Genomic DNA, 14,614 nt, shown 5'->3' with positions numbered 1-14,614 from the left:
ATCTGACTATGCAGAAAATAGGCTTTACTTGCAGGCTGACAAGGCTTTTCCCCTCTCATTGCTCAGCGTGATACTAGTCGATCGGTACGTAAATTGTCATGTCACAGACTCACAGTGTGCTATATAATTATATATGAGGCACTATTAAAGCAGCCAGGGATTTATTGCAAACACACGGTAACCAGAAAATGACATCATGCATGTAGATTGCATATCTTTCTCTCCCCCTTGCTTGTGAACAAGTCCAAGCTAGGGAGGAAAGGAAAGCTCCTATATAAATTTGACGACTCCTCACTGTCCACGCGCACATTCTCTCCAAGCGCCTGTCTACCAGCATCGCCTCCCTCCTCCACGCCTGCCCCCCGCCATTTGCACTCTCCGAAACCTTCACCAGTCATCACGTACATCTTCCTCAAACCACAAACCTCCACACCTGGCGGCTGGCGCCACCAACGCTCCCCTCCTCATCGACCACCTTCTCCTTCCGTGCATCGCTCCGTACCCTACGTACCTACATGGGGCGAACGAGCGGCAGGCGGACGACTCTTCTACCGCCGCAGCTCCGGTGGTACGTCCTGCCCCTGCTCCTCCTCATCCTCCTCGCCATGGCGTCGAGCTCCAGCTGCGAGGCCTCGAGAGGCATGCAGCCCTTCAGGGGCCGGCCGCTGGAGCGAGGGGCGGCCAACCATTTCTTCGGGTTCCTGCCGAGGGGCTCGGTGACGCCGTCGGGGCCGTCGCGGAAGCACAACGCCGTCGGCCTCGACAGCCAGCTGGAGAAGCCGTGAAGCAAAGGAGACGGTGTGCTGGCCGCCGCTAGAGATATAGTAGAAATAGCTCATAGATACGTGTATGATGATGACATATGGGTTGGTTAATCGTAGACGATTAATGTTTACGTAGTATGTAATGTATGGGGGTAGGTTGGCGTGTAACAACTATTCTTGGAGAGGTTCCTTCGTTTCTTATTACCTTTGGTTTGAACTTTGGAGCCGGCAGAGTTGTTGATGCTTCCCAACTTTCCTTCCTTTGCGAACGCAGCCTCTTTTTTCCTTTGGATAAAGCTAAAGGATGATTGATATGTGATATGATATATACCGCTGCAATGCAAATCATCTTTCTCTCTATAGAGACGTCTGGTAATGACTTTGCTGCATCGTCGATTTGGTGTGAGCAGAAAATGCAGGCCCGGCGTTGACAAAATGGCGGCCATGGCCAACAACGTTGCACCTTCCTTTGACTATATATACGATTATCGCTGTTTTTCCAAGCCAACATTAATTCCTTTTTAAACCGAGTACGTACATCTTGTTCCTCGACCTAGTGGTTCTTATTATTAAGTTTATTAAGATCCAAGATGTGATTGGTGCAATAGTTAAATATTTGTGCTAGGATGATGCATGTCATGTCGTGGATCGCGGATTAAGCAGGCTCCTGTGCAGATAAGAGGGGGGGCTGCTGCAGAGGGAGTGGTTGGTCTCTCACTCAGCGCTTTTGCCCGTGACATTTGGTAAAAGAGAGAAAGATGGATGGAAAGACGGGCAGGTGTGGATGAGGGAGATGCATGGGGGTGGAGTCGTGACATGACGCTTCCAGCCATCCTTTTTCCTGGCCTCCAGTCCAGAGTAGACTTGTCATGGCCTCCAAACCTTTGACGTGTTCGCTGGTGCAGCTAGCGATCGATGCACGCGGCTAGGACAAGGGCGACATCTAAACCAACAAACACGGTTTGATTGCTCCACCAAAGTTTTATTACTTCATGCAATGGTACTGCTTTGGTTGGTTGGTACACTACACGCGGGCACGGACATGCATGTCGGTCGTGCAGTGCAAATGGCCATTGGATTTTACTGCTTGGATTGCTCTCAGGAGAGAGTCGGTCAACCAAAAAGCATCGGTTCCCTGTTTTAGTTGTCTCGGTTTTACCTCCGTCGGTCTTGTAGATGTCATTTGGACCAAGACGATCCGGGCGACGTCTACAGATGCATGCAGCTAAAAGGCAACCGACTGCCACATTCAAATCCTATAAAAGATCTCCTACAGGTGGCAGCTGCAGCCTGCGGAGAAATTGTAGTGGCAGCATCCTTCGGATTCGGAACCTTACCGTCCGGATACAGAAAGCAACGGCGCCTGTAGGAGAACAGCAACGTTGATTATTGATCTGGTCCTCCTTTCCATCGAAGACCGGGCGACAAAGCGCTGTTGCAAGGCAAGAACGCTCGACCACAATCGCAGAGTGCGCGTGCAGCGCAGCACGACGGCAGCAGCTTCACTGCCACACGACGGACGGCAGTGAAGCTTCAATGCATCGTGCGCAGCAGCAGCTTCAATGCATCGTGCGCCCAACAGCCGGGCCCGGGCGGGAGACTAGTAAATTGAAGGAAGGAAACGCCAACAGTGGCCGGCCGCGCGTACGGGGCCATCGTCGCTGGCCGCACGCAACCGTCCGAGGCGTCCCGCGCGCACGGCCGGCGGTTCGCTGATTTCCAGCGTGGCGCCGCGCGGACAGGGCGCGAGCGCCGGGCGGCCGGGGCGGTGGCACGGAATTCTCGCCCACCACCACCATGTGGCCCGCCTTGACGAAACAGATCCCATCCATTGGCCGACGTCGCTCGTTGTTGACTATGCTACGTGATGAGTGAGCGAGAGACGCCGCATGCGCGTGCGCGCGGCCGTCTAGTTGGAAATGTGGAGGGTTTGTTAGTTTCGGAGGTGATTTTCACACACGTACGTGGCAGCGGTGCCATTATCGGTGGCATGCACCAGGCTTGTTTTTTTTTTCAAGGAAAAGGGCCGTGCTTGGCAAGCTTGACGTGACGCCGCAAATGTATCATGTGGATGAAGAAAAAACACCGGTTTCCACGCCAGATCAGTATGATTTTTTTTTTGAATTTTTTTTTTGAAATTGCCAGATCAGTATGATAGCATGTTTCACATTGTTGGACTCGTTTCTATCATGGCTGAATTCCTGAATGTATTTGCAATCTTCATTAGCATTCCAATAGTTTTCTTTCACCATCACCCGGCAATGCGACAAAACGGGAACAGCCTACACATGGTTCACGTCTATGGACACCAGCTGAGGGCACAACCTCAGGGTTTTCTTTGTAAGAACAACTCCAGCAGCAAGTGTATAAGAGCATTTCCACTAAGCCCCCCAAAACGTCTCCTAAGCACCTTTTTTAGCATCGACGCAAAAAAAAAAAAAAAAACTCCAGCCACACCCTCAAGATGTTGTTTTACACTGGATTTGGAAAAAAATAGCCCCGGCGACCTCAGGCGAAACCCAGCCCATCGGGGAGCACTTGAGATCACCGGCGTTAATTTTTGCATGGCAAAATCCCACCAGTTAGTCTCTCGAATCTTTCCCTCCCCGCATCTCCTGCTCCTCGTCTCTGGCCGAGCTCGCCCAGCCCCGCCTCCTCCGCCCCGACCCACCGAGCTCGCCGCCCCGCCCCGCCGTCGCTCGCTACGCCCCGTCCGCGACCTGAGCATGCCCGAACCCCGCGCGCCACTGCCACTCGGCCCGCCTACTGCGCGTGAGCCCCACAATGCCGCTCCTCGTGCCCTCTGACTGAGCCACCCCTCCGCCCGCTACCACTAGCGCTCCCCTCCTGTCTCGTTCTGCTGTTGCGCCGCCACCGCCACCTTGCTCCGCCACACCATGCATCCCTTCCTCCTGGCACGCTGAAGACCGGCTACCCTGGACTTGCCCCTCCTTGATGGACTACCCGAAGAGCGGGCGGGGGCGCCAGCGGAGCACGACGAGGTTGTCGCGGGAGGCGACGAGCTCGAAGGCGAGGCTCTCGTTGAAGCGAAGCACAGAGGGCCCGTCGGGAGGGGGGCACGGGCTGAACGACGCGTGCGGGGCGGTCGGCGTCGCTGTCCTCGACCTTGTAGGAGATGCTGCGGAGTAGGGACGGGCCGTAGCTGGAGGTGGCAGTGGTGCGCTGCACCAGCAGGCGGCGGAAGCCCCGGTCGAGGACAGCGTTGGTGGAGCTCGGGGCTCATGCTGCTCTGCTCGAGCTCGACGGCGAGGCCGGGCTGGTCGTGGCCTGGGCACGGCTTGGGGGTGGACACGGCTGGAAACTTTTCCACCACCAGGCCAAAATTTCCGCCGGCAGCCCCCCAAGCGGCGAAAAAATGCCTCCTGGGGGGCTCAACGGCTGGAGATGCTCTAAGGGCATTTCTAACCAATCCGATATCCAGCGTTAGAGGAGTAAAAAAATAGTTTTACTTCTCCAATGCTGATCCCTAATCCGCCGTAAGGGAGTAAAAAATATACTCCGGCGCCTCATATTTTCCTAAATATACTTCATGAAAAGGGCTCCAGTAAAATTTCTGATGCTCCATCGCCCACGCCCGCCTCTGCCCCTCGTCCTCCCCCACCCTCGCCCGCCGCCGGCCCCCTCCCCGAACCCCGCGCCCATCTGCCGCCCGCGCCTCACGCCACTGCCGATCGGCCCGCCTGTCGCGCGTCAGCCCCACCCCGCCGCTCCTCGCGCCCTCTGACTGAGCCGCCCCTCCGCCCGCTACCACTGGCGCTCCCCTCCTGCCTCGTTCTACTGCTGCGTCGCCACCACCACCTTGCTCCGCCACGCCCTGCATCCCCCCGGCACGTTGAAGACCGGCTACCCTGGACTCGCCCCTCCTTGATGGACTGCCCAAAGAGCGGGCGGGGGCGCCGGCGGAGCACGACGAGGCCGTCGCGGGAGGCGACGGACTCGAAGGCGAGGCTCTCGTTGAAGCAAAGCACGGAGGGCCCGTCCGGGGGCACGGGTTGGATGACGCGTGCGGGGCGGTCGGTGATACGTCTCCGACGTATATACTTTTCCAAACACTTTTGCCCGACTCTAACTTGCATGATTTGAATGGAACTAACCTGGACTGACGCTGTTTTCAGCAGAATTACCATGGTGTTATTTATGTGTAGAAACAAAAGTTCTCGGAATGACCTGAAACTTCACGGAATATCTTTTCGGAAAATATAAAAAATCCTTGCAAAAGATGAAGGCCAGGGGGTCCACCACCTGTCCACGAGGGTGGGGGCGCGCCCCCCGTACCTCGTGGGCCCCCTGGAGCTCCTCTAACCTCAACTCCAACTCTATATATTTGGTTTTGGAGAGAGAAAAATCAGAGAGAAGAAATCATCGCGTTTTATGATACGGAGCCGCCGCCAAGCCCTAAAACCTCTCGGGGGGGTTGATCTGGAGTCCGTTCGGGGCTTCGGAGAGGGGAATCCGTCACCATTGTCATCATCAACCATCCTTCATCACCAATTTCATGATGCTCACCGCCGTGCGTGAGTAATTCCATCGTAGGCTTGCTGGACGGTGATGGGTTGGATGGGATCTATCATGTAATCGACTTAGTTTTGTTAGGGTTTGATCCCTAGCATCCACTATGTTCTGAGATTGATGTTGCTATGACTTTGCTATACTTAATGCTTGTCACTAGGCGAGGCTCTCGTTGAAGCGAAGCACGGAGGGCCCGTTGGGGGGCACGGGCTGGACGACGCGTGCGGGGCGGTCGGCGCCCCTGTCCTCGACCTTGTAGAATACACCGCAGAGCAGGGACGGGTCGTAGCCGGAGGTGGCAGTGGTGCGCTGCACCAGCAGGCGGCGGAAGCCCCGGTCGAGGACGGCGCCGGTGGAGCTCGGGGCTCATGCTGCTCTGCTCGAGCTCGACGACGAGTCCGGGCCGGCCATGGCCTGGGGCGGGCGCGGCCTGGGCACGGCTTGGGGGTGTACATGGTTGGAAACTTTTTCACCCCCAGGCCAAAATTTCCGCCAGCAGCCCCCCAAGTGGCCAAAAAAAATGCCTCCTGGGGGCTCAACGGCTGGAGATGCTCTAAGGGCATTTCTAACCGATCCGATATCCAGCGTTAGAGGAGTAAAAGAATAGTTTTACTTCCCCAACGTCGATCCCTAATCCACCGTAAGGAAGTAAAAATTATACTCCGGTGCCTCATATTTTCCTAAATATACTCCATGGAAAGGGGTTGCAGTAAAATTTCTGATGCTCCATCGCCCATGCCCGCCTTTGCCCCTCGTCCTCCCCCCCCCCCCGCCTGCCGCCGGCCCCCTTCCCGAACCCCTCGCCTGCCACCGTCCACTACCGCCAGCGCTCGCGACCAACCGTGCCACCCCCTGAACCACGGTTGGTCGTCTCCCCTCATCTCCGCTGCTCTGTCCCACTCTACCTCAGTCTCTACGTCCTGCCAAATGGCCTCCCAGCAGTCTTCCCCGCCGGTGTGCCGCCACAAGAGCCGTCCAGATCGGGAGCGTTGAGGGAGGCTGAGATTGCCGTGGTGGAAGTGGAACATGTGGTCCCGTCCACACAAGCAGCAGGGACGGCAGACACAGCAGCAGCATCACCCCACCCCGACCCGACGAGCTCCTTCCCAACACCGGACATGCATGCGTTGGTGCTCGAGCTCTCCTCCACGCCGATGCTCGCCCTCCCGATGCTACGACCTCTTGCACGCCACCGACCTACCGTCCCTGCTCGATGTACCTCCATAGTGGGAGCGGGGGATTGCCAGGAGGCCCCGGTACAGCCGCTCGATGTACCTCCGTAACCCGGGGCAGTGGTCCTTGCTGACAGCATGGAACACGCGGCGCACAAACGCGCAAACGACCAGGTGCACGACCACCGGTCCGTAGCGGGACAACTCGTAGCTCACGTTGGCCGCACTCACCATCTGCGCGTACATGGACGGCATCACTAGGGGTTGTGCTTATGATCATGCTCTCCGAGGATTGTTCAGTCCAGGTGCTAAGTACCAAATCATCGATGGCTAGTCAATCACTCACTCTATGTGCATATGTGCATGACAAGTGTTCGACAAAATGCATCAACCAAAAGTAAGTTTTACTCCGTTGTATTTAGGAGATTGACTAGGTCCGGCCAAAACTTAGTGAAGTAAATATTTTTTTGACGGTGCTACGGCAGGTTTACGTCGGCCTAAACCATTTTCATTATATATAAAAGTAAGATACAAGACATCAGGTACAACACATAGCAACCAACACACAGAAGAAGGCACACGAAAGAATAGAAGATGAACCAGAAAAAAGCTACGACAAGCAGCCAACACCAAGAAGTTAGCACCCAACACCACTAGTTGGACCGAGAAAAGCGGAAGCAAGCTTTGTTGAATCAATCGAAAGGAGATCCGTCACCAAGAAGACGTAGAGGAGAAGTTGCCGGCTGCCCTGGGATCACTCTGCACCTTGAAGAGCTAGGAAGTCGCAACCACCGTCGAAGGGCATCCCACTGCCTAGCCACGTCGCGGCAAAGAGAGCCACAGACCGTGCCGAAGGGCAATGTTCCACCAAGACAGACCCTGCACCTCCTCTAGGCCACACCACGGCCACCATCAAAAATAGAGAGAACCAAAGCACTATGCCAGACAACAAAGCCTCAGACGTCGTCGAAGGGCACCGAACACCGAGACCTCATCGTCGCCACGAGCCCCCAAGTGATAGGTCAACCATCAGCACCGAGGTGACCAAGGGATTGGTCATCGCCACAGATCACTTCCACCGCCACCACCCTGCACACCAACAACCCAACAACCACTCCAATCCAGACATCAAGCTGCCAACCGCAGATCCGTGGCCCCCCAAAACAACGCCCCCAAGGGGGGGGGGACAACATCGAGGCGTCGTCGTCGTCTGATCCAGAGATGGATCTGAGGCTTTTGCCCGAGGCACACGATTAAGAGGGTAACATTAGCTTCCCGATGACACCTTCAAGAAGGGAAACGACGCCCGAAGGCGTCGCCGTCATCGTTGCCGACAAGATCGACACAAGGCTTTCGCCTGAAGCATCCCATCAGCCCGAGACCTCCCCGCCCTCCTACCAGTCCGCAGCGAGCATCCCCACTAGGACTAGCATGAGGCTCCGTTGACACAGAAGCTCATCTCGAGCACCTGCACAGCCGGAGTCAGGTCGTTGTCGGCTGCCACCCGCATCCAAGCCCTTGCCGCCAACCACACCCCACCACCGCCGTAGTCAATCTCTGTCGACGGCATCCACTGTCGACCCCCTGGTCGTGGCCACGTAACCGCCGGTTGGCCGGGTGAGCCTTAGGAAAAGCAGATCTGGGCGCCAAGGAGCACCCCAGACCGGCTAGACTGCACCCCCGCACGACCACGCGGCCCGTGCGCGCACACCGCACCGGCCAACACCTCTGCCTTTCGCCACCTGCAGTCCGGCGTCACGCCTGACCGACTCGCTGGATCAAGATCCAGGTCACCAGGTCAGTCGTCCACCATCACCTCGCATCCACCACCCTGAGGCAGTCCATGCCGGTTGAGACCGCCGCCGACCGCGACCAGATGTGCCGCCAGCAAACGGCCTCGCATCGCCGTGCCCTGCTACCCGGATTGAGAGAGACGCCCTGCCGCCGCCGTCCCTGGGTCCAGCGTGAGCTTTGCCGGCGCGCTTTGCCGACGGAAGCCTCTGGCGGCTGCGAGAAGGGAAGGGGCGAGGGGAAGGGGTGGTGTCGGCGCTACATTTTTGCCCCCGAGTCGCCAGAGCTAGGCGATGCAGGGGGGGGGGGGGGGGCGATCACCCCTCTTCATCCTTAGTGGGGTAAATGTACTCTACTAAGGGTTTACTCCACTATTTTTAGTGGATCGGTTAGAAATGCCCTAACTCCTTGTCTACATCTTTATATACACAATGGTCTCCAGCAGCATGTGAATATCTTCAGCCCAACTCATGCTATTTATCTATAATCATAGAGGTTATATAAATAGACACACGAATCAAGATCTTCTTTCTTGACTATATATTTTCTACTACTCCCTCCGTCCCATAGCTTGCAAAATGGTCTTACATTATGGGATGGATGGAGTACCTTTTAACAAATTCAATACATAAAACAAAAATCACCTTTCCTATCCAGGAGTGAAACAAAATTAACATGAACCAGGGACTTGCTATTATTACAGCAGCTTGGGGCGCCAAGATTTCAGCGTTATTGGCATGCTAGCTACAAAGGAAATGAAAACGATATGCAACACCTCATTCTGATGAAGCAGCTTTGCTTCAATCCATCCATGTTCTGCACAGCTCTAATTTGGGGACTTCCCTCACGCCCTTAGCTCAACATAGGACCCAGAGATCCCTGAGGTGCCTATCAGGGTGATCTGCAAGTAAAATAATCACATCAGGAGTAAGGAGTACTGAATAAAAGTATATTCAACAAGTAAAATTCAGGAAGAGAGATGCTACAACTACGGGCAATATCTACAGAATCAGTTGTGCAGGCTGGTTTAGCAAGATTTGGCAGGCATGTAATGGCCAGTTTGTAGTGGTTGTAGGATATATATTGGGAAAAAATGTAGAGGATAAGATAACGTCTGGCTGGAATCAGCCAAAAAATGGCTGTCTTTCATTTATCTTGTGCTAAAACTTTGGGAAGGGAGACATGTTAGAAGTTACAAACTTGAAATCGACTACAAATTAGCCCGAACCAAAGCATAACTCGTACGTACCAAACTTAGCAAAAGAACTTACATGTGTACTGGAATTTTTCAGCATGCATTAAAAATCAAATGAAATGGGTGATGGTCATAGTTAGGATACGAGTTTGGTAGACAAAGTTCAAGTGTTTTGTCATTAATCTGTTCCATGTCTTTCTTTCTACAAAAACTTAACAATACATTCTCCATTTATACGACTCATTTGGTTCACCAAAATAAAGAAAAAACAGAGCCAACTCCAATACACTGTTTAATGTGCTCTCTTTTTTCTGACAAAAATAGAAGAAATGGCGAAAACTACCTCAGCTAAAAAATCTTTAGGAGTATGATAATACTATATACACGCCAACAGTAAAAGGCAACAGAAGAACATATCCTAAACGGAACTAAAAAAATGCCCCATCATAGCACATACAAGACTGTTTGACCGAGAAAGACATGTATGTCTGTCTCAAAAATAAAGTTCTAGAGCAGAAGCTGGTATTGAATTAACCATACTGGTGGGGAAAGTAACATTCAAAATGGACTTACCTTTCCCCACTCGGATCCTATGCCACTGCATCTCATTTTAAGGTGAATCATTTTGGTACCCAACTCATTTTCCACCTTCTTTCGTAGAAAATGTTCGTCAGGCCCAAAGGATTCTAGATATGTCATGTACCTATTAAATGTGGACTTAACAGCATCTTCAACATAACCAGGCAAAGGGCCCACGTTCTGCAAGAGTTAGGCTTGGTAAGAGTTCAAACTCAGCTGTACATGAACGAGGGAATAGAGACAATTAAGTACCAACCTCGCCTGTTAGACCACAAAGATCATCAAGAGCCATTCTTAGGGTAACTAAAACTCCACCAAATTCTTCACATGCCTCAGCTGCACGAAATACATTTTTCAAAGCCTCTTGACCCGCCGCATCATCAGTGGATTTGGATACTGCTTTCTTTGCTTCCTCTACAAGAGAATGTGGAAGTTCACTCCAGCTCGCAGCCATCAAATCCTTAACAGCAGATTCAATTTGTGGGTCAGACATTGCAGACATATGTTTTTCATTTGAACTGAGCAAGCGCCTGAAGTTCCATGAGAAAGCATTGTTGCCACCTTTACAGCATGCAAAATTTAATCAACAATGAGCACAGGGGGTAATACACGAGCACAAGTATAAGTTTGACTAAGGCTGATAAGGAAAAGCATTATTGATGCCTTACAATTTATACCAGCATTACGGATAGTTTTTAAGTGGAGCACCTATATGAGCACAAGTATAAGTTTGACTAAGGACGGTACAATACTAGCATTGCAGAGATATGAAGACTGATAAGGATACGCATTATTCACACCTTGCAATTTATACCAGTGTTACGGATATTTTTTAAGTTGGAGGCTCCTAAATGAGCACAAGTATAAGTTTGACTAAAGTACAATATTAGCATTGCAGAGATATGAAGACCGATAAGGATAAGCATCATTGACACTTTAAAATTTACAGAATAAGGCTATGATTTTGTTTTTCATCTTGTTGCTTTACAACCAAAGTAAAATCTCGCAAGCCAAAAAACAGAGTCATTCTTGCTTGAAGCAACATCAGAATTCAGAACCACGCATAGGTATTGTACAATTAAGTGCTAAATTCAACATTTGACGCAACAGTAGCAGGAAAAACACTTCAGGACAACACGTATGAGCTGTCATCTGGCATGTCATACCTGCTGCAAACTGTAAACACTGTCTACCGTAGAACCATAAACATCTGTATATACGGACAACTAACATTCTCTAGTGATACTATAACCTTACCATGATATCATGGATATCCTTAATCTTCTATTTCTTCAATTACCTTTGTAACACATTTTCTCACTTCACAATAGCTTCGCCTTCCCACACCAGAGTACTAGCGTATCAAAATTGAAATATTTGTAGCAATAAGGTTCAAAATAAAATCCTTACCAATTAAATACTTTCGCAGTTACAAATCTACAAACAGCCTAAACAAGCGAGCGAACCGGACGGGATCATAAGTAGAGACTGGCGCAAAACCGGACACAAGCATATGATACTTTCGAGTAGCAACCAACAAGATGCGATGCGAGGACGACCTGAGATGGCGGCGATCGAGGGAGAGAAAGGCGGCACCGCAGCAGGACGTGAGGCGTACGGGAGCGTTGACAAGGTGGACGGCGAGATGCGGAGGAAGCGGTGCACGGCGGCAGCGGAAGAGGAGCGGAGGGCGGCCGCCATCGCCGGTGTCTGTACTCGGTGGAGATTGCAGCAAGATGGGGACGATCGTGAACAATTGTTTTTGTTTTTGTTTTTTGAGGGGGATTGTTAAGCCCGTCGTAGTGCCATTTTCTTTTGTGGGCCTTAAGAAGAATCTTGATTAACTTTTTTTTGAGACAATGAATCTTGATTAACTGGACTGAATTGGGCTGGCCATATAGCACATGGCCCGTGTAGAACCTTTGCAGGAAGGTGCAGAACAAAACATATAAAAAAAAGTTGAGAAGCTCTTTCGCGGGCAGAAGATCTTGGACTACAGCAGCTTCATATTGCATCGGATTGCAAGAATGTTATTAAACACATACATGAATCATCAGGTGGTGTCTATGGTGGCGTGATAAGGGATATAAAATCATGGTGCAGTACATTTTTTTCGTGTGTTTTTATTAATGAGTCGAGGACGTCAAACTATGAACCTCATGTACTAGCTAGGTATGCACTTTCCTTAGATCAGGGGAGACATGTGTGGTTCGATCAGCCCCCTGATCCGGTTGTTTTACCTTTTTTTAACTTTTGATTAGTAAAGTAACGAAATATGTATATGGCAATCGTGTGGCAGATTGCGAAACTGCCACACGCATCCAACGTCATCAATTCTCTCCCGATTTCCTTCCTTTCCCGCGTCCATCCCCGATTTCTTTCCTTTCCCGCACGTCCTTCCCGATTTTATCGGGCACACCCGCTCGTACCTTCCTAATTTCCATAATCGTCATTTATGGCCCCATATGCCTTCTCGATTTTCAGCAAAAAAAATGCTTGGACTAGGATTTGATTTCTGGTCTGCAAGTAATTAACAAAGGGAGCTAACCAGCTCAACTATGACACTCATTGTTGAACATTGTAAGGGAAATACTGTTTTTGACATGTTTTTGCCTTTAATATGTTAGCACTGGAAAACTTTTTGTTTCAAGCATCGTGGTAACTTTGATCATTGGGAATAAATTTGTTGACCCCCCCTCCCCCCCCCCCTCCCCGGTAATTTCTGTAAATAGCACGATAACATTCACGCCATAGACTTGATAATTTAGATACAAACATCGTGGTAACTTTAACCATTGGGGAAGACAAATGTGAAAAGATACCCGATAATTTATGTGTAAATAGATGGTAATATACACAGCGCACATCTGATAACTGAGGTAGAAGCACCATGGTAATTTTGACCGTAGGGAATATTGTTTTTAAAAAATATACTCCGGTATCTTATGTGTAAATAGCACGGTAGTATACCTCCCTCCCCTGGCATTTTTATGTGTAAATAGTATGAAAATATATGCACTACGATAACTAAACACCATGATAAGTTTTTGACCCGTGGGGGGGAGGGGGGAGGAATTTGTTGCTGAAACATATCCCTGATAATTTTTGTGTAAATAACATGATATTTTAAGCACTACGGGGTTGATAGGTTACCTAGAATCACCATGATAACTTTTTGCCCCGGGAAAAAGTTGTTCAAAACATCCCCAATAATTTTTGTGTAAATAACATGATAATATAAGCACCACATAACCGATAACTTGCAATATAAACATGATGGTAACTTTTTTACCAAAGGAAAATAAGTTGTTAAAAACATACACTCGCCTTGCGCGTGGGCCTCTTGGATGAACACAACACATGGCGTGCCACGGAAAAGTCACATAATGTTTAGTGTCATGAGGGGCACACATGCTATAGGCGTGATAAGTTACGCAAAAACATAATGGTAATTTTTGACCTATAGAAAAAGCTATTGAAACACACCCAGGTTTTTAGGTGCAAGTACCATGATAATATACGAACCGTAGACCCGGTAACTCATGTACAATCTCCCATGGTAACTTTGACTGTGGGGAGGTTGATGTACATATACCCTGATAACTTATGTGTAAGTACCACGGTATTTTACACATCGAAGACCTTATAACTTGTGTACAAAACACAGTGGTAACTTTGAAGGGGTGTAGTTGTTGAAGCATAGTACCTGATACTGTAACACCCTCGATGCGACTATAGCTCCCACGTGTCGAGGCACGACTTAGAGGCATAATCGCATTGAAGGCATATGTCGCAAGTTAGGCAATCTTCACAACATCCCATGTAATGTGATAATAATAAAGGGGAGATAACATAGTTGGCTTACACTCGCCACGTCAATCAAGTACACAAATAACATTACATCATCCAAACACTCATGGCCCGACTACGGCGCCAAAATAAAAGAGAACCCAACATGCGACAACGGTCCCGTTCACCCCCAACTGGGCACCACTACTGATCATCGGGAAAGGAAACATAGTAACGTTGAGAGTCCTCGTCGAACTCCCACTTGAGCTCATACGCGTCTCCTGGAGCGGAATCATCAGGCCCTGCATCTGGTGTAATAGTAATCTGTGAGCCACAGGGACTCAGCAATCTCGCACCCTCGCGATCAAGACTATTTAAGCTTGTAGGTAAGGCAAGGCAAATATAGGTGGAGCTGCAGCAAGCGACTAGCAAATATGGTGGCTAACTTATTCGCAAAAGAGAGCGAGAAGAGGAGGCAAAGCACGAGCGAGAAACTAGAGAACAACCTGCGCAAACATTACTCCAACACCGTGTCCACTTCCCGGACTCCGCCGAGAAGAGGCCATCACGGTAACACACTCAGTTGATTCATTTTAATTAATTAAGGTTCAAATTATCTACAACCGGACATTAACAAATTCCCATCTGCCCATAACCGTGGGCACGGCTTTCGAAAGTTCAATCCCTGCAGGGGAGTCCCAACTTAGCCCATGACAAGCTCTCACGGTCAACGAAGGAATATACCTCCTCCCAAGACGCTCCGATCAGACTCGGTATCTCGGTAATTCAAGACA

The 14,614-nt window shown here is 50.4% G+C and overlaps 2 protein-coding genes across 2 annotated transcripts; one reads left to right on the top strand and one right to left on the bottom strand.

Moving 5' to 3' along the window:
* Positions 1–281: 281 nt before the first annotated feature.
* Positions 282–968, top strand: LOC125541722. Its single transcript, XM_048705068.1, has one exon. It carries the CDS (start codon positions 516–518, stop codon positions 783–785), a length of 270 nt encoding a protein of 89 aa, XP_048561025.1. The 5' UTR covers positions 282–515; the 3' UTR covers positions 786–968.
* A 7,794-nt stretch (positions 969–8,762) lies between these two features.
* Positions 8,763–11,805, bottom strand: LOC125538198 (succinate dehydrogenase subunit 5, mitochondrial-like). The gene is made up of 4 exons (XM_048701480.1): positions 11,591–11,805; positions 10,288–10,592; positions 10,026–10,211; positions 8,763–9,158 (listed from the first exon to the last, which is right to left on the bottom strand). The coding sequence occupies exons 1-4, from the start codon at positions 11,730–11,732 to the stop codon at positions 9,102–9,104; spliced, it is 690 nt and encodes a 229-aa protein (XP_048557437.1). The 5' UTR covers positions 11,733–11,805; the 3' UTR covers positions 8,763–9,101.
* Positions 11,806–14,614: the final 2,809 nt, after the last annotated feature.

This window comes from Triticum urartu, chromosome 2, assembly GCF_003073215.2.
Source record: "Triticum urartu cultivar G1812 chromosome 2, Tu2.1, whole genome shotgun sequence".
NCBI classification, from domain to species: Eukaryota; Viridiplantae; Streptophyta; class Magnoliopsida; order Poales; family Poaceae; genus Triticum; species Triticum urartu.
Note: the sequence above shows the minus strand (reverse complement) of the source record. Positions and strands in the feature narration are given on the sequence as shown.

Bases quoted from the DNA above. Each gene is read 5' to 3' on its own strand.
- LOC125541722 (XM_048705068.1), top strand. From the start codon at position 516: ATGGGGCGAACGAGCGGCAGGCGGACGACTCTTCTACCGCCGCAGCTC.
- LOC125538198 (XM_048701480.1), bottom strand. From the start codon at position 11,732: ATGGCGGCCGCCCTCCGCTCCTCTTCCGCTGCCGCCGTGCACCGCTTC. The intron at 10,212-10,287 runs GTTGGTACTTAA...TAACTCTTGCAG, and splicing joins TTTGTGGTCTAACAGGCGAG to AACGTGGGCCCTTTGCCTGG. The intron at 9,159-10,025 runs GTAAGTCCATTT...TTTTACTTGCAG, and splicing joins TAGGATCCGAGTGGGGAAAG to ATCACCCTGATAGGCACCTC.